Raw genomic sequence first — 23,561 nt, 5'->3', positions numbered from 1 at the left:
ACTCGTCCGTAGCGGTCATCGAGCCATACGGTGTATGACAACCAGTTTCATCTGGCCATGCCTGGAGTTGACATGCTTATTGTATATTTGTTCATTTTCTACACTTGTTATAGGCGTCAAATGAAACTGTTCCAAACAACGTTTCTTAGAACATTAAGTTGCACCATTGGTTTGAATATGGTTCCAGATTCTAACAGCGACAGTTTTAGCATACTGGTAACAAAATTTTAATTGGCTTTCATGATTGGCCGGCTTTCATTATTTTGATGGCTTTTCACATAATTGAAACTCCAGAATAGCTTGCTTGACGTCTTTAAACTTGGTGATTCGTTTCGAAATGGCAAATGGGACAAGATTACGTGAGCCTGCTATATGTATATACATGTGTGTGTATGTAAAAGAACAAGATGACCAATCATTTGTGTTCGGATCACGTGTTCCGTCACCAGCTGATTTGTTGATGTGAATGGATTCATACATTCTCCAACCCTAAATAGCACGTAGTCTTCATTTAAATTTCACATTTTGTAAAAATTATATATAATAATATTGTTATTTCTCCTAATTTCTATGTTTCCTTGTCGTGGCTTCTCCTCTTATTCAATGCGCTTTTTGTTAAATGTAGTATTGTGATTTTAATTACGATCAAGGTTTAATGTAACTTATTTACATTTTTGTTTTAAATACTGAAGATAGAGTCTGTAAAATAAATAAACAGTGTTGTCCATCTAGATTCTAGAGTGTAGCGATCTTTTTTTATCGTCAAACTTTGTTTTCTCTCAAGTACGTCGAGATTAATGAAGTATTTTAAAGTTAGGCCTACATTGGATAATCTTAATATAAGTAGATTTCCATAGTCTAAATATAGCGTTATGAAACTTATGGGTTGAAAGGCGCTACTGAAAACTAAGTGAAATCAATGTTTCTACAGACTATTAGGGACAATAACCCAAAGCTAAACGTGTGCTAGAGGTGAAAGCGTATGTGCAAGCGTCGTAACTGGGCAACGGGCGACGTTATGTGCGCAGGCGCCAGTAAGCGCCAAGGGTCGACTCGCGAAGCTCGGTAAGTATTCTCCAAATGTGAGGATGTAGAGGTCCTCTGCGAGAGCTTCACTTGCCGCTCTTCATATGTAGAGCCGACTCTCGAGCGATGGAAGAAGAACTGAAGTGCCCTGCGTGTAAGCACCTGTACAAAAACCCCGTTCTCTTGCCGTGCTACCACTCCTTGTGTCTCAACTGTGCTCTTCACAGAGAGCAGCCGGCCCAGAGCCCTCAGCCCCCACCGGACGACAGTGATAATACAGCAGACTATCCGGACGGGGACAAACTGAGCCTGGTAAGCGAGACCGACAGTGGGGTGGTGTGTAACAGCCGACCCAGCAGCTATATCGGTAACCCGAACATACTGTTTCCTCCAATCCAGAACAGTTCCTTATCTCTGAGCTGCCCCATGTGCCAGAAAGTAGTCTATTTTGACGAGCATGGAGCCAATAACCTGCCAAAGAACAAGACATTACAGAACATAGTGGACAAGTACGGAGAGAGCAAGGAATTACCAATCTATTGCCAGCTGTGTGAGGATGAACCCAAGGAGGCTACAGTCATGTGCGAACAATGTGAAGTGTTCTACTGTGACGACTGTAGGGAAAAGTGTCACCCACCCCGAGGACCTCTGGCTGCCCATTCGCTGGTTAATCCCCAGCAAGGTAAAGCTACTCTTAGATCCAGGAGCAAAGAGAAGAAGGCCCACTGTGGAGACCACTCTGCGGAGCCTCTGGGGACGTACTGTATGTCATGCAAAATCGCTGTGTGTGGTCTGTGTTTAACAGATGGTAAGCACGCTAATCACGACGTCCAGGCTTTGACAGGAATGTGCAAAGCCCAGAAGGTGAGTCCCATTTTGTGTTGTATAGTATTTTTAACTTCTCCATATCTAGATGTTGTGCCACAATTACCCAGTTATCTAGATGTTGTGCCACAATTACCCAGTTATCTAGATGTTGTGCCACAATTACCCAGTAGTATCATCAGCCACCCCCTCTTTTTAATACCTAATTTCAAGTGTTATTTGTACAATAAAGTTATGCTTTTTTATACTTTTATTATATCATTAGCTATATGATAACGTTCTGTCCGTGATACTTTTATCATATTATCATATCATTTGCTATATGGTAACGTTCTGTCCGTGATACTTTTATCATATCCTGACTAAAAAACTACGACTTTTAAGTATCAGTTCAAGATCACAGTATAAACACAGATATAAGAATGATCCAACTTAGGATTTGTATTCACAGTACAAGGTATAGTACTCCTGAAATCATAACTTAGGTTTAAATTTAAACTAAAAACAAACGCACATAGAACGTTTGTTCTCAAAAAACAACAATTTTTTCTTAATTTTCTGTGTGTTCTTACCAAGAATAAAATCTGTAGATGGTACCACGAAAGCTATAAGCTCCTCACAGATCTATTAAAAAAATTAATATGAATGTAAACACAGAAAAAATCCTGCTATAAAACGTGATTCAGTGGTCTCAAAATTCATGATATCAAGTTGTTGATTCATCTAGCCATTCACTTGGACGCAAACGTTTAGATCGTGCCTTCCCTATAGTTGTGTTTTGTATCACATTGGGCTGTCTGCCCACGGTTACCACAGGTAATCGAGCCCAAAATTTAAGCATTGCAAGTTCGTAAACTTACCGCTGTCCCACCGTGGGACTCCCGTATCCCCTACATGGAATTTCTCCTTGTTGATTGTTGTTACGATATTACTTAACAGTAAGGCCTGTACACAGTAGATTATTTTAAGTTTCTTTATCTGTATTTTGTACTTTCAGGTATAATTTATAGATTTCTTAGGTGTTGTTGCACACTGTCTACAGACCCACCTGGTTGGGGGTCCTCACAGATTGCACATCACGAATCTAGTTGAACACGATACTTTTAACACACATTTTTAAAACGTCCATCGAGCAACAAGTAATTAAGAATGAAACATATCGAACAAGCATATTTGGTGAAAGACATGAAACATTGTGGTAAGCTGACCTTCGAAAACCTCAACCGCTATGCAGAAAAACTAAAACTTAATTAATACTTTCAGTTCTGACAAGTAGAGATATATCTGATACTTTCTGCGTTTTACATAATTCCATACGGACAACAAAAACTATAATTTCATAACAATAAAGGAAATATCTATTTCAAATTTTGCTGTTTTTTATTTATTTTGTATGCCCATAACTGGAATTTGTGTGTAACATCATGGGTTACAAGATGCCAATTAGGGTTAAACAAAATACATTGAAAACTTCTTGTTTATAATTATGCAACATTTATAAGAAAAAGGGGCTTGAAGGAACGTTGTTCAAGTTTTACTTCAGTTTCTTAAGTAACTTCGTTTTGCGATTATTGTTACGTATATCGAGATAAGATACCTCAAGAAAAAATATAGTGTGACTTTACGTTTTCCATAACCTTGCATTAACCACGCTTTAAACTGTATTGTGACAGATAATTAGTCATCACCTAAGATTTATAATGAACTTCAGTTTAGGGTTTGTCGTTATATAGAACAATCTATAACAATTGGAAACTCAGTGATTTAACATTCACTTAGTGATTTAACATTCACTGTGAATTATATTTATCATTACCAAGGTTTATTTTCTGAATTGGGATTTACTGTGACCTAGAGTTAACCATGATGGAGGCCTGGCTGTGAACTAGGGCCTACTCTACTCTAAAATTAATTACGATAGAGGTATTGCTGTGAGTTAAGGTCCACTCTACCTTAGTGTTAACCTTAAGATAGGTTATAGGGTTTTTATTCATTAGTTAACCATGATGAAGGTATTGTTGTAATTTGGGGTTCATTATCTTAAAGTTAACCATGATGGAGGTCTTGTTGTAATTTATTTTATTCTAAAGTTAACTATGATAGAACTCTGGTTCTGATTTAGGGATAATTTTGATCTAGCAGGAAATCAGCCACGCCAGGAGTGAACATGGCTGTTCGTTCTATATGAATATCATTGCTTTTACTGTTCAGTTGTTATCCATTTACTTTTCACGTGAACATAGAGATTGACATTGTGAGAAAAGAGGTTTTTACGTTCGAATCCGTTATCATTAGCTAACGTTTAGGGAGATTAAACGTTATTGCATACTTTTTGTGTGCCTCAAAATATTTTTTCCGTATGGCTCACAATCGCCTATTGTTTTCGTTTCCTATCTATAGCCTTATGTATATACACGCTACGTAAGTATTATATTTGCGAAGGATATGTCGATTTGTTTGTTTTTAGTTTCGAGCAAAGCTACACAAAACCGTCTCTAATTTAGCAGTGTAAGATTAGAGGGAAGGCAACTAGTCATCACCACCCACCGCCAACTCTTGGGCTACTCTTTCACCAACGAATAGCGGGATTGACCGTCACATTATAACGCCTCCACGGCTGAAAGGGCAAGCATGTTTGGTGTGGCAGGGATTCGAACCCGCGATCTTCGGATGACAAGTCGAGCACCTTAACCACCAGGCCATGCTGGGCCCGGATATGTCGATTTTGTTTATTTATGTGAGATTTTTCTGGCATTGCAGAAAACATTATTTATTGCAACTTTTTAAACCAAAGCGAATTTTCTGGATCAAATTTCTCTAATTATGATGAAACAGTTACACTTGTATAACGTATTAATTTACGTAACACGTGAAAACCTGCTTCGAGTGTCCGTATGTAACGAAAAGAAGTGATAGCTGTTATCACAATCACGTGATCTGGATCAAATTGATGGATATTACTTTTTGTTTCTTATGATCGCATAATACCTTGTCTTCTATCGTATCATAGGTTAAAAACATTCAAAGCTCTCATGTGATATTAGACAATAATATTTTAACACGGAAAAGTACTAGGGTAAGAATGTTGAAACTTATCGATAAACACGATTCGCAGCAGACGTCTTACTGAAGCATAAGTATACATACCTACTTGTCGTTTTTATTCATTGCGAAGGTTTACTAAAACTAATTAAAAAAGGAAATTGGGTAAAACTAACTGTAAACTATAACTAGTTCTGAAACTTGAAGTCGTTTTATGTCGATGTTTGTCGTCTGTCAGATGATCACACTAATTTGTTTCTTGAGTTTACTAGTATGTCTTACGATTATTTTACCCGGGCTAATAAGACTTGCATTGATTTTTTCAGACGTCGCAGTACAAGTTTTGTTCTATTAACTGACTGGCGTAACACATTTGTCTTTACATGTTGCATTATTTTTATCTGTTTTTATAAATAATGTTTCTTTGTTATGAAACTGGATACTCATTTTTATAGCAAGAACCGATAGACCTACTTGAATGAACAGATTCTTTGTTTTCTCAGATGACAAACATTGTTACTGTTCGGAGAAAGTACAAAACGTAGCTCTTGTACTGGCTTTATGCGTTAAATTCGTATACCAGTTTGTGTTTGTTTGTTTTTGAATTTCGCGTAAAGCTACTCGAGAGCTATCTGCGCTAGCTGTCCCTAATTTAGGTGTAAAACTAGAGGGAAGGCAGCTAATCATCACCACCCTTTGCCAACTCTCTCTTGGGGTATTCTTTTACCAACGAATAGTGGGATTGACCGTCACATTATAAGGCCCCTACGGCTGAAAGGGCGAGCATGTTTAGTGCGACAGGGATTCGAACCCGTTACATTCAGATATATCAGTTTGAAACAGCCCCGATGATCCCCTTAGAAGAGACGGTATCACCTCCCTTTTTGAATACATCTCTTTCTGAACCTCTGATGACCCCTTAAAGAAATAAGTTCAAAACAAATATCGCCTTGTGGACGTGCAGTGTGAGCCAAAACGATCCACTTCCCCCCAAAAAAGCACACGCACACAAATATAATTAGTATATTTATAATCTTGTTACATAGTATTGAGTTTCTAAGAACTAAGACAAAGTAAAGGTAAACGTACTTTAATGTTCTCCAATGATTTGTTGGGTTTATTTGTTTCAATATTTCGCGAACTAACTTAAACCAGGGCTATTAGTGCATATCTGTCCCCAATTTTAAACTGATACTTGTGATAGACTAGCGTAAAAGCAGCTAATCTATTGTACCTTTCGTCATCTGTGACTTGACGGTCACTTTTACTGCGCACCCATGGCCTCAAAATGCGAAACATGCTTATGAGACAAATGGTCGCTAAATATGAACTCTTGGATTCACAATTTGGGTTGGACTTTTGAAGAACATTTACCATTTTATTGGTACTTATAATTATTTCTTTACTTGCAGAACAAAACAGTAGTATGCCGTGACTGTCAGTATGTTCAATTTTTATGTTTTGTCAACAATATTAGTCTAATAATACTGGTTAAAGGTGAAATTGCCTTCGGTGTAAGCTCAGGAATTGTGTTGTATTACAGCTTTATCTGCAAGTATGAAGGAAGGATTCTAAACATAGAACTTCCCTCTTTACACACAAACTGAAAAATAATTGGTTTATTATTACCACGGGTTATTACGTCATAAGCAGGCTCAGCAAACAAAATCCATTCGAAAAATTCAGTATGTTGTCCAATTATTCATTCTTTATGTTTATATTACAATACTAGGAACCTCCCCGACGTTTTTTTCGAGTTCATTGTGAAACCTATGTCATCATAATAACGTTTAGAAATATATTTACTTTTTATATATTTGTTTTAATGTATATACATATATATTACCTTAAACAGTTTTGGATATTAATAAAGGCTTAAAGATAGAAATAATTTTAACTGCAGAGACAAAAAAAAGGGTATATAAACACATGAATACAAACTGAAAGATGCTTGTAACTGGACGATAAAAAATGAATACATGTTTCAAACTACGTATGTGACGCATGTACTTAAAAAATACGTCTCTTATGACTTATTACACGGGTGGACAAACATAAATGGATGAACCAATGAACATTTAGGCATCTGGTTATGAATGTTTTCTCAGATAAGCATCAGAAAACCTGGATGGATGGTGTGTAAACATTTATATTGCCGTTAATTACAACGAGTAGCTAAATGTGTTTATAGGTTTGAAAACACTGGCAACTTATTTAATGAAATATTTTATATATAATTAATTAATACCATTATTGCATTATCTAATTTATAAGCATAAGGTTTTTTTGTTTGTTTTTTGAAATTCGCACAAAGCTACTCGAGGGCTATCTGTGCTAGCCGTCCCTAATTTAGCAGTGTAAGACCAGAGGGAAGGCAGCTAGTCATCACCACCCACCGCCAACTCTTGGGCTACTCTTTTACCAACGAATAGTTGGATTGACCGTCACATTATAACGCTCCCACGGCTGAAAGGGCGAGCATGTTTGGCGCGACGGAGATGCGAACCCGCGACCCTCAGATTACGAGTCGCAAGCTTAACACGCTTGGCCATGCCGGGCCATATAAGCATAAGGCATTGCAAATTTAAATTAAATTTTGCCTGAGATAGCTACAAAATAGGCTTTTAATAAATAATTTTTGTTTTGACAATCACTAAACCAGATAGTTCTTTATCTGCTGGGAAACTTGACAGAGGAATAAAGTTTGTCCAAATTAGTCTTACTGCCACTTCTCTAAATAGAGTGTTACACTTGGCAATGACTAGATTATTCTACTGGCTTTAAAGAATTATTGTACCGGGAGGTTTAGAATGTGACCAAATTATTTCCATATTTTCCAGAAGCTTTTTCGCGCCAGTAGCTAGATGTTACTTTTTCCCGCCGATAACTGTGATACCTTTTCCCGTCAATAACTAGGGGATACTTCTTGATAAGAAGGTAATGTTCGACCAAATTGTTACAAAACTGTTTTGATATACATTGCCATATCTCACTCTCTTATCGCGAAATGCTAAACCATTTACAGGGAATTTCTAGCACAACATAGTAACTTTTTCACACACCATTCATTAAGAGTTTTTTTTAGCAAGAGCAATAGATCCCGCGCACTCCATACAGCGACACTTTATATCTCAGTTCAAAACCATAATGACAGTATTCTGCAATCTACTTAATCAGTGTGGAGCAAGAAACAAGGCGCGTTTAACGCAGAATTAATTACAGAGATCCACGTGAAGGGAGTATTGTTTATTTTAAAGATGTGAAACAGTAAATCACCATAGAGAGAGTTCTCGTGGGATGAGCCTTCATGATAGAAATTAACGATTTAAGAGCTGCATATGATCTCCAGCTAATGATACCGTGAGGGTGGTGAAATGTATGCTTTTTTCTGCTGTCCTCAGATCCCTTGCTACAATAACAAGAGCCACACTCGGTAGTACGTTGTCATGGATATGTGCATAACTTAAATGTTTCTGGACGATTAACAAAACATTGTTAATTATCAAATATTTTTGATATTTATTAATAAATTCTGATCAATATATATGTAAAAAACGACTCGTATGGGTTGAGAAATTTTTTACGTAGAGGAGCGAACAACGTTTCGACCTTCTTCGGTCATCGTTAGGTTCACAAAGAAAGAAAGAGGTAACTGACCGGAAGCTGACCACATGTTTGGAAACCTCTTTCATATTTAGCCAACCCTACGAATAACTCATCATTATTATAAACTTAGAAATAAAAAAACATATGAAAAACAACTGTGTTTTTTAACCATTCACAATGCACGACAAACCTATATGTATTTATATGAACATTAACAAGAAGAAGAAACAAAAGAAAGAAATTTCATAAACAGGCTAACACTAGTCGTCTATACAGAAAATTATACTGATATTCTGTTACTAATATTATAGTAAAGAGTGACGTCAGTATAATATATATAATTCTCTCAAGCAATGGTGAATGAACAATGAAGACCGTCTTTTGGAGCATGACAATGTAACTTTAATTAGTACATCAAAGATAGATGGCTCCAGACGCATGTGACTGTATGTCTGTAGATTAGGAAGACAAACCGTTAATGTTTATACAAAATAACAAAAATAAATAAGTAAATAAATAGTTACTCCAGTAAGTTCTGAAATTCAAATCCTGTACATAAATTAACCAAAGTAATTGCAGAGGAGTTCAGGACTAATTAAAAGTAACATGTATGACGACTAATCAGACGTCAAGGCCACACCTTACCAGCACGTGACGAAGTTACGAATGAGCAGCCGGAAGTCATAAACAAAGAATTATTTTTTGTTATCGGGTTAAAACTAAAATCATTTAAATAGTATTTGTATTACTATTTTAATATCAAGCAATGTCAAAGTATCCCAACGATATATTTTTATATCAGGTTTTGTAATAAATGTCTGAAAAAACTATTTTCGCGAACGTGCTTTAAGAAATATTATCAATATATATATATTTCTATAAGACGTGCTGCGAATTGTATGGAACATTTTTACCAGAAGTGCTGTCAGGAACACTTGGTACATTCAATTTTATGACGTACCCAGTAAACCATTGTCTAGAAGATGTATTTAAAAAGGATATACTGTAAGAAATGTCTTAAATTCATTTTACCATACACATTGTGAATAAATCTCTGAAAAATGTATTTTTAGTAAGCGAAATATATTGGTTCTCTAGAAGTTTTATTTTCATTGCTCTGTTAAATTTAAGATGCGTTTGGACGATTTATTTATGTTAAGTTTGACGAAGACGTACATATATATATACAGCTTTGGAGAACAGGTTTCTCTGCTACGAGTGTAAACAACATTTTTAAAAGTTCTCCTTCCAAGAGTTGGCCCGACATGGCCAAGCGTGTTTAGGCGTGCGACTCGTAATCTGAGGGTCGCGGGTTCGCTTCCCCGTCGCGCCAAACATGCTCGCCCTTTCAGCCGTGGGAGCGTTATAATGTGCGGTCAATCCCACTATTCGTTGGTAAAAGAGTAGCCCAAGAGTTGGCGGTGGGTGGTGATGACTAGTTGCCTTCTCTCTAGTCTTACACTACTAAATTAGGGACGGCTAGCACAGATAGCCCTCGAGTAGCTTTGTGCGAAATTCAAAAATAAATAAATAAATAAAACTTTCCAAGAGATACGTATAACAATGTCACGAAGACATACATACTTTGAGGGATCTTTAAGCAGTATTTAAGTTTGTTTTTGCATGACATTTGTCTGAAGGTACGTTTGAAACAGAAGGATTTTTAATCCTTCCTTAGAAATTCCTTTCCATGATATATGTCCAAAGACACGTTTAAAATTATTCACATTCAAGAATGAAAATAGTAGGATGGTTGGCTCGAAGATCTATTTTCACGATACATCCTGAGACAGAATGTGAGTAAAGGTTGCTTTCAGACTTCACATAATGAGAAGAATATTTAGCAGATCCACTCCCATGATTAACAGTTTTATGATCGTTTAATTTGAAAGAAAGAAAACAAAACCTTCGTAGTTACTAAAAATATTATTTCTATTTTTATGCATTGTAGAATATAGCTACACAAAATAATAAAAGCGCTACATTAAAGATACCACATACGTAAGGAGATGAAATAAACAAGAATTGTGGTAAATATTTCTTAAGGACTGTTTTGACAGAGTACGTAAGGAGATGAAATAAACAAGAATTGTGGTAAATATTTCATAAGGACTGTTTTGACAGAGTACGTAAGGAAATTAAATAAACAAGAATTGTGGTAACTAATTCATCAGGACTGTTTTGACAGAGTACGTAAGGAGATGAAATAAACAAGAATTGTGGTAAATATTTCTTAAGGACTGTTTTGACAGAGTACGTAAGGAGATGAAATAAACAAGAATTGTGGTAAATATTTCATAAGGACTGTTTTGACAGAGTACGTAAGGAAATTAAATAAACAAGAATTGTGGTAACTAATTCATCAGGACTGTTTTGACAGAGTACGTAAGGAGATGAAATAAACAAGAATTGTGGTAAATATTTCATAAGGACTGTTTTGACAGAGTACGTAAGGAAATGAAATAAACAAGAATTGTGATAACTATTTCATAAGGACTGTTTTGACAGAGTACGTAAGGAAATGAAATAAACAAGAATTGTGGTCACTATTTCATAAGGACTGTTTTGACAGAGTACGTAAGGAGATGAAATAAACAAGAATTGTGATAACTATTTCCTAAGGACTGTTTTGACAGAGTACGTAAGGAGATGAAATAAACAAGAATTGTGATAACTATTTCCTAAGGACTGTTTTGACAGAGTACGTAAGGAGATGAAATAAACAAGAATTGTGGTAACTAATTCATCAGGACTGTTTTGACAGAGTACGTAAGGAGATGACATAAACAAGAATTGTGGTAAATATTTCATAAGGACTGTTTTGACAGAGTACGTAAGGAAATGAAATAAACAAGAATTGTGATAACTATTTCATAAGGACTGTTTTGACAGAGTACGTAAGGAAATGAAATAAACAAGAATTGTGGTCACTATTTCATAAGGACTGTTTTGACAGAGTACGTAAGGAGATGAAATAAACAAGAATTGTGATAACTATTTCCTAAGGACTGTTTTGACAGAGTACGTAAGGAGATGAAATAAACAAGAATTGTGGTAAATATTTCATAAGGACTGTTTTGACAGAGTACGTAAGGAAATTAAATAAACAAGAATTGTGGTAACTAATTCATCAGGACTGTTTTGACAGAGTACGTAAGGAAATGAAATAAACAAGAATTGTGGTCACTATTTCATAAGGACTGTTTTGACAGAGTACGTAAGGAAATGAAATAAACAAGAATTGTGGTCACTATTTCATAAGGACTGTTTTGACAGAGTACGTAAGGAGATGAAATAAACAAGAATTGTGATAACTATTTCCTAAGGACTGTTTTGACAGAGTACGTAAGGAGATGAAATAAACAAGAATTGTGATAGCTATTTCCTAAGGACTGTTTTGACAGAGTACGTAAGGAGATGAAATAAACAAGAATTGTGGTAAATATTTCATAAGGACTGTTTTGACAGAGTACGTAAGGAGATGAAATAAACAAGAATTGTGATAAATATTTCCGAAGGACTGTTTTGACAGAGTAACACAGTAATAATGTTAAATGTCCTACACACTTTGTGATATTTATGGTGAACAAGGTAAGTGTATGTAGTTAGTTGAAAACGATATTCCACAGCACGCTGGGCCAACAAAAGAAAAAAAAGAAACAGTCTCATCAGAAAAAACAACAACAACAACAATAACCTGAATGCATTCGACATTTTCCATTGTAGTAAAATTATTCAAAAGGTTTATATCGATAATTAGTATCATATCAGTATGTGAAACATTTATATTTAAACCAAAGGAGCAAGTAAAGTAAAATTTGATTTGTCGAACACTTTTGCTTTGAAATCACTAATACGTCATTCATCTATATTTTAATATCGACATGGAGTGTTGTTCATTTTTTCTATCTATTTATTCTAACAGTTTTAACACCAAAATTGAAATCTCGTTCTTAATATTCAAACCTCGTTTAATAATACTTGATTGAATGATTTCGATTATGTACGTATTACTTCACTGACAATTTTTAATTATGAATAAAGTTCAAGTAACCTAAAGAAGCGCCCCCCAGTGGCTCAGCGGTATGTCTGCGGACTTACAACGCTAAAAACCGAGTTTCGATACCCGTGGTGGGCAGAGCATAGATAGCCCATTGTGTAGCTTCGTGCTTAATTCGAAACATCAACAACAACCTAAAGAAACAGTACCATCTTATGATATCCGTTTTAACAACAACAAGAGAAACACACACTTGGCTAATTCACTCAAGAAACAACGGTATTTAAACATATTTATATGGTGTAATATATTTTCAAAAGAATATCGTTTATTATTTGTTTGTTTTGAATTTTCGCGCAAAGCTACACGAGGGCTATGTGCGCTAGCCGTCCCTAATTTAGCAGTGCAAGACTAGAGGGAAGGCAGTTAGTCACTACCACCCACCGCTAACTCTTGGGCTACTCTTTTACTAACAAATAGTAGGGTTGACCGTCATATTATAACGCACCCACGGCTGAAAGGGCGAGCATATTTGGTGTGATGGGGATTCGAACCCGCGACCCTCAGATTAGGAGTTGAGTGCCTTTACCACCTGGCCATGCTAGGCCAAGATCGTTTATAAAAATTATATATTCACAGCTACGCAACTACAGATAACATATTCGTTAGATGATTTTTGAATACCTTCTTGAGAAACGAGCTTCAGTATTGTATCAACAACAAAAAATTGTAGAGTATATAAGGTCACTTCGTCTGTAAGTTTTTATCGATTTCGTCTGTAAGTGAAGGTTTTTAAGTATGCTTTTGTTTGGGCGAGACAGATAAATTGTGAGAATACATACGCGTTAATGCCGTGTTACTCCATGATTCTTCAGTTTTAACCTTTTACGCAAAACTTCCGAAAGGCTATTTGTGTATAACCAACCCTAGTCTTAGATGGAAGTTAGCAGTCGGTCAACACCACCCACTGCTAAATCTTGGAATATCCTACTCTAAAGGAATAGTGGATTTGATTGCCACTTCTTTAGAACACCGTCGGCTTCAGTAGCATCAACGGGACTCTAATTATTAATCATCAGATTCACATTTTGGATTCATTCACGACAGAGGTACGCCCGGCCTAATCGCATGTTTAAAAGACTCAAGTTCACTACTTGAGTAAATATGTGTCTGTGGTGAAGATAACTGGACGGTTGTTGGAGAAGTTGAAGACATGGGGCTGTGATTCGATGTGGTAGAATTACATTGTGTACATGAAACATGTTTGAATGAAGTTTGGTTTTTGCTTACTGCATTTTTTAAAATAATAAACGAATATGGTTTACTTCCACTCATATGGCATGTATTATACACTTATTCATTCACCACTTGTTTAACTTTTACTTCTAAATTTAAATAAAGATAGGTTATGTGACTAAAAGTTTTACTAATAACTGGATTAATTAAAGATTTGCAATGACAATACAAAGAAAACGAAAATTATGTATAAGGTTTTAGGTAAGACTAAATCAAAAGGCTAATTTACAAAACTTACGTATAAACATTCCTAAAACAACACTATTCCATAACTGTATGGATATAAGCTTAAGCTAGGCTAGTTCTATATAATAATAAACTTCAAAGGCTTAAGACACCTTTATGTCCCATGAAATTCTGAGAAGGTAACAGTGGAAGTTACACTTTCAAGAAATACAAGCTCAGGTGAACACAGAGATAGTCTAGCATAAGTCGAACTAACCAGATACTACGATCTTAAACCACTGATTTAGACAAGATAATTTGTATTTTGTTCGTATAGCAAAGATACTAAAGCTATGTGACGCTGTCTTCCACTCTGAGATACTACCTAGAGGGGGTAACAAGTCAGCAGGCCCTACAGAAGGATATTCTGTAGCATTGCTCAGATTCGAACACAGCTTAATAGCTCCGAAATTTTGGGCGTTTACCACAGGATCGACCAACCCCTATCAATATTAAATTTATTTTACCTCAGGATCGACCAACCCCTATCAATGTTAAATTTATTTTACCTCAGGATCGACCAACCCCTATCATTACTAAATGTATTTTACCACAGGATCAACCAACCCCTATTAATGTTAAATGTATTTTACCACAAGATCGACCAACCCCTATTAATACTAAATGTATTTTACCACAGGATCGACCAACCCCTATTAATACAAAATGTATGTTACCACATGATCGACGAACCCTATTAATACTAAATGTATTTTACCACATGATCGACCCACAACCTGTCAGTGCTAAATTTCCTATATAGAGTAAATAGTAGAAATACAAACGAATTTAGTTGTATTAACATAAATGCTATTTTCAATGTGCTATGGTTAGATTTAAACCAAACCCTTCTTGACTGAATAAGTTATTCTGTAAAAATATGATTTTTATGCATGGGTATAAATATTTCTCAATACAATCATCATGTGCCTCAAAGATAAACTTATAAATATTTCTCATTCTCACATTCAGTTATATAATGAGGCTTTACATTCAGTATACTTTCATCTTTGACCGTCATGCTCATTTTAAAGATGACTTATTAGTTCTCCAAACTGGTTTCTTAAAACTTTCAGTATTTATAAAAACGCCAAATGAGAACGAAGTTCCTCTAACTTACAATGATGACTCACGTACTTTGTTTCAATTTTCTTCACGGTGTTTCCTTTCTTAGTGAGACAGCTACGAAGCTCATTGTACCACAGTGAGCGAGAGAAATGACCTTTGCTCAATGTGCTCCAACAGCTAGTTAAACAACTAACAAAATCTTTCTAAAGACAGACACTCTTTGTGATATTTTGGAGAAAAAAAAAAAGGCCCCCAAGTGAGCGTGGTGGTTGGGATGACAAATACACCGTGAATATACTAATAAAGCTGAGGTACTAAAAGAAAAAAAAATATCTAAAGTTGAATATGATGTGTGATTTTCTGGTGACACACAGGCATCCACATTTTGGACTTTTGTACAGAGATATGACTAATGAATAACATCTGTCGTAGTAATTCATCCCACTGTTGGCTTCTAACAGTTTATGTTTCAAATCTGTCGCATTTTTAATGTTTGAATTACTTATAATAGTTCGTTTTAAGACACATAATTTCAAACAGGTTTTCTTTACAGTTTTCAGAACATTTTTCATGAGTTCAAACTAATTTATATGGATTTTATTTTGCCCCACGACCCCAAAAACTTTTAAACGAGTTAACAGTATTATTATGTTTTGCTTTTATGTTATTGCTTTATCGATAAGGTTGTGTACACAACAAAGTGTAACTGCATGATTCAGTATGGGTTTCAAAATAAGTCCCTTTCAGTAGTTCGTATATCATTAAACTTGAGGACTTGCATCACTAAAATTTGGGCTTTGTACCTTGTGGTGAACACAACCTATTTAAGCGAAAACAAACAACTATAATAAATTTAAAAATAATAGTAAGGATATAGTTTATATATCTAGTAAAAGATGTCTGATATTGAGGAAGCTACAGGAAAACAAAAGGTGATTATATTCTTTACCTACTCTTAAATATTTCATCTGTTGTTTTTTTTTCTGGCTATTTGGCTAAATAATGAGGATAAGCGTTCAAAAGTAACCAATATATGAGCTAAATACAACTTTTTAAACAAGCAGTTTGAATTGTAACACCTGCGAGTCAGAAACTTGGAATGCAGACTTTTAAAACTGATTGGTCAAGACACAGATTGATAAAATAATATTGTTTCTTTAGCTGCTGCAAATGGTCAAATAAGTGTGATAAACATGTCTGACTTGTTTCAGAATCCTAATAATAAATGACCACAAAACTGTGATCTTCTTTCATCAGCTACAGATAAATATTGTTTGGCAGTCAAGTGAGAGTATAGTATTCATGTCTTACCTCAGTATTTTGTTCTGTTTATAGCAGTGTGAGGAAGGCGTAACGTTATTTTTTTTAACCTAGTAACGTCAGGATAACGTGACAGCTAATCTCCGCTACGAGAAGATTTAGATGACAACTTATATAGATTGGCAGTGACAACAACGTGGTTTCACATACAAATACATAACACAGTTTGTTTCAGCAGTAAGTTATTTTGCTTCTATAAAATGTCTAATAAAGTTCATCTTATGTCACGTTATTCATATTTGAGTGAGCTGAGGTTGGCCTTATGTAGTCCATGTTTAGGAGTTAGCAGGCCGCTTTCACATTTGTGTGATAACAAAATATTTCCCGTACTTTAAGCTTAGAACCCCTATCTTTGTTTTATCTGAGGTAGGGTGCTTCTGATTCACTACTCTCTTGCTAGCCAGTACTTCGAAATTAGGATGGCGACTGATGGTCTTTGTGGCTTTGCCATAAATACAAAATGCTTTTGTTTATTTTTAAACACAGAGCTACACAGTGGGCTATATGTTATCTGCACGTTACACATATCGAAACCCAATTTCTAACGTTATAAGCTCTTGCATTTACCACTGATGCACAAGAGGGGCGAATTGAGATTCAGGTTTAAGAAAAGGATAAACTTTTGACCATTCCCAATATGCAGATTCCATATACACGATTTATGTATAATCAGGACAAATCCTATTAGCAAGTAAATTATATATACTTCCAATAAGAAGTTTTAAAAACTTATTATTCCACGATTCTTTAAAAAAATGAAGTGAAAAGCATGTATTAAATATATGCGTTAAAATTCGAAATTATTTTATTTATGTTACTTCAACTACAAACCAGAGCTTCAAGAAGTGATAAATACAATGCCTTCATTAAACTCTTCTGTACTCCTGCATGACCAAATGGTTAAGGTATTCGACTTGTAATCTGAGGGTCGCAGGTTCCAATTCCTGTCGCACCGAACATGCTTCCCCTTTCTACCGTGAGAGCGTTATAATGTAAAAGAGTATCCCAAGAGTTGGCGGTGGGTGGCGATGACTAGTTGCCTTCCCGCAGATAGCCCTCGTGTAGCTTTGCGCGAAATTTAGAAAACAAACAAACTGTTCTGTAGGGTTAGCTAAAAATTCTAATCCAAATAGCAAACTTTTATGTTTTATTTAATAAATATTAGGAACTATCATATCGCAGGTTCTGCAGGCCATATAGTGTTAATATATTATAAACTATCAACGTAGACGAGCAATCTTGCAATAAAAATGTTTAATGTAAATTTTTTCTTGATAATAAGCATTAAGGAAATAAAATAAAAATATATTTAATATACATGTAGGTATAGAGTAGCAAATCGCTACTACTGCATTTGTGATTATTCTTATTTATAAACATACTAATTTTATCCTATTTAGAAGTTGTAATTTTCCATCAATCCTTGAAATTCTCAAATCTCTTTATGTGCCCGTGAAGCTTTTATTTCAAGCACGAATTCGATTTTCATCCTTAATGTTGAAATTCTGGGGAGTTTTGATAAATTTCTTAATGTTTTTTGTTAAATTATGTTCCTTCTCAGAAATATATGTATTTTTACCCACGTGTTAGCTCGGACTTTTCTCTTAGTTGAAGCTTAAACAATCAATTATTTCTAAGCCTAAAAGAACTAGAATTCTCACAGAATTAACCCACAGAAGAAAAGCATTTTGAACGAACGAAGTTACCGAGTCTGCGCAGAATATATTACGTTAACCCTTAAAATACAACTTCGATGACGCTCTTCATGAGCATTTTCTGTAAGTTTTCAAAGAACAAAAACTTATGTTTCAACATTTCAGAAAAAGTAGCAACACAATAGTTATTGTTTTAAGAACTGCAGTATAATTCCATAAGCTTATAGTTTTAGTGCCATCACTGATCCTAATGTTTCCTTTGTGAGTTTGTTGCCAAGATTTAAGATTTTATGACGCGCGTGTCCTCAAGGTAATAGCAGAAAATTAAATTTCGATAAGATAAAGGAGTTTACTTTGTGCTTAGAGCAATTTAATCCTCTGAAAAATATCTAGATTTACATTTAATGGCGTTCTAACAACAACAATAAGAAAACCATTTACCTAAGTAGTTGTAGGTAAAGGTAGATGACTATAATTTAAACATACTCTAATTACTATTTACCTCTCGTTTTTTATCGTCTTTTTCCGTTATATTCTGAAAAAAATATTGTATACATTTTAACTTGCACATTTAAATTATCTTTTATTCATAATACATTTTTGTGTGTTTTAAAGATGAACTTGTATATTAAATGTTTACTCTCATTGAAAGGACCTAATGATAACACTCCATGGCCTAGCGCGTAAGGCGTGCGACTTGTAATCCGAGGGTCGCGGGTTCGCACCCGCGTCGCGCTAAACATGCTAAACACCTCCCAGCCGTGGGGGTGTATAATGTGACGGTTAATCCCACTATTCGTTAGTAAAGAGTAGCCCAAGAGTTGGCGGTGGGTGGTGATGACTAGCTGCCTTCCCTCTAGTCTTACACTGCTAAATTAGGGACGGCTAGCACAGATAGCCCTCGAGTAGCTTTGTGCGAAATTTCCAAACAAACAAACAAACAAAAAAAAAAGATAACACTCCTCTCCTATAATGATTATAAAAATATCTGGCGATAATACAGTTCTTCTATAAAGATTATGAAAGTATCTGATAACAATACAGTTCTTCTATAAAAACTATAAAAGAATCTGACGAGAATACAGTTCTTCTATAAAGATTATAAAATGAACTTATGATAATACAGTTTTCCTATAAAGATCATAAAAGGATCTGATGATGATACGGTTCTATAAAGATCATAAAAGGATCTGATGATGATACGGTTCTATAAAGATTATAAAAGGATCTGACGATAATACAGTTCTCATGTAAAGATTATATGATGATAAGTCAATGCCAGAATTTCATAGGATAAATACCTGATGCTAATGCAGTACCACGATTAAATTTGAAAAATCCGGATGTAAAATCCAGAAATCTAACCAGTTTTGATAATAATTAGGTTTAGTCTAATGATGCTTAACAAATAAGATTATTTTTATTCTAACGACAATGCTAACTTCACAGATTTTAAAGAGTTCTAAATATGTTAAAATCTTCTGGTCAATGGCTGTATTATTTCAGTTTTATTAATATTGTATTAGTTCTCATTTAGCTTAATATATTACTCTCTTTGCTATTTCTATAAACATATACTTATATATATAAAGTTTTACTTCCAACTAAAATAATTCTACATGTAACATGTGTATTTATCACTGACGAGTACTTGTTTTACTGATTGAAACACGTCAACGAGGTCCCGAAGTCTTCTCTAGCCTCTTGAGGAACCACCACATTAGTTAACAGTGGTTAAGGTCCCTCATGTAATTTTGCTCCACGGAACCCATGAGGTCTAGTTTTTCTTCTGTATCTATCTATACATTTAAAAAAAAATGTGATAAACCAAGAGGTGCTTTTAATATATAATTTCTCTAGTCTTGGTTTTCTTATATTTCCTAATCTATATAGTCAACAACCCAAAATATAAAACGAGGCTGTTCACACTGCACAGCTTGAATAGATCTAATAAGATATTCGGAGTTGTCTTGACAACCACACAGAATTATCCACAACTGTTAAGATACATTTCTTTTTTCACGTTCCTAAATACGAATAATTTCTAAGAGTTAATGACTCATTGTCTTCGTCCAAGACTCACAGAGTTTCATGGAGGGTTCCTAGCTTAACATATATTGCATGTATACTCTCGAGAACAATCAATAAATACGCCAGACAACCATAGTTGTCAGGGACAGCGGTTTGGTCATCAGCTAACAAACAAAAGTGTGATTGATAGCCGTGTAGAAGAGCTATACTGTGAACCAGAGAGTCGTGCCACCATTGTTATGTTCTTCTGTTGTTGTTGAAATCTGACTTTATTTATCCATTTACGTGAGTTACTGTTTGTTCAGAGACTTCCAGTCAATGTCCGTGCCACCCTCCACGTGTCTTTCACTAATGTCAGTCAGGATTGGCCGTGCAATTGCAAGAATAATAATAAAAAAATCAGTTGGTGAACCTAAATTAAAATGAAAAGTAAAACTAAACAGATGATTGGTTATTTTTCATGACAAGTATTGGAAAATTAAAGTATTACTGAATTATTATTTAAGGCAATAATATTTAATTTTTAGTTTCCTTAATATGTGAATGTTTAGAATTAAGCACGAAGCTACACAATGGGCTATCTGTGCTTTGCCCACCACGGATATAAAATCACGGTTTTTCGCGGTGTGAGTACATAAAACATGCTGCTGTGCCACTAGGGGGAGGAACTATTTTCTTTAAATTGCAGAAGACCAGCCATATATGACTTATTGCTATGTTATGTAACTTTTTTGTCTCCTGTTGATATTGGCTTGGTGGTTAAAATGTTCGACCCACAATCTGCAGGTCGCAAAATCGAAACTTATCGCCAAACATGCTTGCCCTTTAAGCCAGGTGGGTGTTATAATATGACGGTCAATCCCACTATTTTTTGCTAAAGAGTGTTAAATTCAACATTAGGGGCGGTTAATGTAGGTAGACCTCGAGTAAGTTTAAAGAAAATTCATGAAAGCAAATAAACAGTTTTTAGTGTTTCTTTGTAATGTACACGTTTTCTCAAACAACTAGATTAAAAATTGCAGAAAACTATTGTGACAGTCGATTGTTTTCGTATTTCAAACCTTATTCTATGTCAGGGTCACAAAATCCTGTGAGTTGTGAAACTTTTGTTAAGTTTCATCTCGTTGAATTTTCTTGGAAACAATAAACAGTCTACACACGACTCGATATGATAACCTTGGTTTTCTTCTAGCCGAGAAACAAACTTTCGTCATATTAGTCAATCTTTTAATTATTAAGTTATACGCTGAATTAGTCATGATGGTATCGAATCTCGATTTTTAACTTTATATGCCTTCATATTTACCTTTGAGCCACGGTGAGCTGTAATTTTATGATTAGTAATCCATAATTGAGTCAAGGTCTCCGTTTAGTTGCTGGTTGTGTATGCTAGCAACAGTCTTTGGCCTGCGAAAACAATCCGTATACTTTAACACCTTGATAACCCAAACTGCCTCAGTTTCTTGCTTTGGATCGATTCATGTATGCGTAAGAAAACGATGTTAATTGAGTACTATAAATTAAGTTTTGATTTTGTAAGTTATTTCAAAACGCACTTAAACTAGCAACGAAATTCATTTGTCTTATACTTTAAGTTATTGCATGAGATAAATTTATTATTCATCATTCTTATTATTATGGAAGTAACTGTTATTTATTATTGTAATTTTGTACACGAGAAAATAGATAAATAATTGTGTCATTTCAACAAAAACTCCCTGTTTCTAAACGAAGAATGGCCCGGCATGGCCAGGTGGGTTAAGGCGTTCGACTCGTAATCTGAGGGTCGCGGGTTCGAACAAACATGCTCGCTCTTTCAGCCGTGGGAGCGTTATAATGTGATGGTCAATCCCACTATTCGTTAGTAAAAGAGTAGCCCAAAAGTTGGCGGTGGTGGTGATGACAAGCTGTCTTTCCTCTAGTCTTATACTGCAAAATTAGGGACGGCTAGCGCAGATAGGGCTTTGCGTGTAGCTTTTCGCGAAACTGAAAGAAAAAACAAAACTAAACTAAACGAAGATGCTGTAATACACATGTGCCTTGACTGCAGTTATCGGTTTACAAAAAATGAATATGCGTACGCACCCACAGAAGGTTAACTTACCTTACAGTTTCGGTAACACAAGTCTAGCTAGCTCTGGTGATGATAACTGTGTTACCAAAGTCAGTTGGCTAGAAACCGTTTGTTTTTTACTCTTGATGTAATAGTATACTTGGTCTGAAAAGAAATTAAGACTCTGTTCAGTCCAATTGAAATTCCAGGATATGTTATTGCACACGTTTTGGTTTACTTGTTCATTTTCAACATTATATGCAGCTTTGAACAAGTAGTGTTGACTTTGTTGCATTATTTTAACCAACTGGGGCCCAGCATGGCCAGGTGGTTAAGGCACTCGACTCGTAATCCGAGGGTCGCGGGTTCGAATCCACGTTGCACCAAACATGCTGCCCTTTCAGCCGTGAGAGCGTTATAATGTTACGGTCAATCCCACTATTCGTTGGTAGAAGAGTACCCCAAGAATTGGCGGTGGGTGGTGATGACTAGCTGCCTTTCCTCTAGTCTTATACTGCAAAATTAGGGACGGCTAACGCACATAGTCCTCTTGTAGCCTTGCACGAAATTCAAAACAATTTAACCAATTATCATCTAAAAGGGACATTTTTTACGTATTTACCATCTAAAGGGAACTTTCTTCCGTTGTTCTTCCTTTTGACATACATTACCATCCAACAGGGATATCCTTCTATAACTTCCATTCAACTACTGACCCACACAAATAGTCTTCCTTCGATCTGTTTGAGATTTAACATACATTACCGTCAAACATGATTTTTTTTTTTATAATTTCTCTTTCCTTTCATTTAACTACCAATCAACATAAACACTCTTTTCCTCTCTTTCCTCCAACCAATAGGAACGTTATTTCCTTTCTTCGTTCTTCTGCGTGATGACCAACCAGGACAGTGTTCTTCCATTTTTTATTCTCATTTAAATCAGGACCAACCAAGTAAAAGGTTTTTCTTGCAGCTTTCTCTAGTTATGTTCTAACCATGTAGATAGGTAACTGTTCTATTCCTTCTTTTTGGTTCCTTCAAGTTATAATTATTTTTGCACACACACATTCACACACAAAAAGCAACCCGCTGTCTTTTTCATTTTAAAATTAGCTTCAGACTGTGTTTCATGTCAGTTTATTAGCTTACTGTCTTTAATAAATTTATTGCTAATAATAACGTGGTATAAAGTGTATAAAACTCACGTTCAAGAAACGCGAGCGTGTTTACCGGTTTGTATAAAAGTGCAAACATATTTTATTTCCATGGCAACGAAGCGTAGATACACGAAACGGTTTTGTTACGCATTATAACATATCCGAAAACAAGCCATAACGTGTGGGGTTTGAAAGGTATAATCATGAAGATGGATTAGCTTATTTATTCATCTATTTAACTGTAGGTCAATATAC

At 35.2% G+C, this 23,561-nt stretch overlaps 1 protein-coding gene across 3 annotated transcripts in view; it reads left to right on the top strand.

Annotated features, from left to right (window-relative positions):
• The first annotated feature begins 1,077 nt into the window (after positions 1 to 1,077).
• The window catches only part of LOC143229795 (E3 ubiquitin-protein ligase TRIM9-like), a 77,626-nt gene continuing 55,142 nt past the window's right edge, over positions 1,078 to 23,561 (top strand). For all 3 annotated transcript variants that reach the window (XM_076462584.1, XM_076462586.1, XM_076462587.1), the window contains exon 1: positions 1,078 to 1,890. In XM_076462584.1, the coding sequence (XP_076318699.1) occupies positions 1,153 to 1,890 (738 nt within the window). In that variant the 5' untranslated portion in view covers positions 1,078 to 1,152. The remainder of the gene's footprint in view (positions 1,891 to 23,561) is intronic.

Source organism: Tachypleus tridentatus, chromosome 10 (assembly GCF_004210375.1).
Source record: "Tachypleus tridentatus isolate NWPU-2018 chromosome 10, ASM421037v1, whole genome shotgun sequence".
Lineage (NCBI taxonomy): Eukaryota > Metazoa > Arthropoda > Merostomata > Xiphosura > Limulidae > Tachypleus > Tachypleus tridentatus.
The sequence above is the reverse complement of the archived record's forward strand: the minus strand, read 5'-3'. Positions and strand labels throughout refer to the sequence as shown.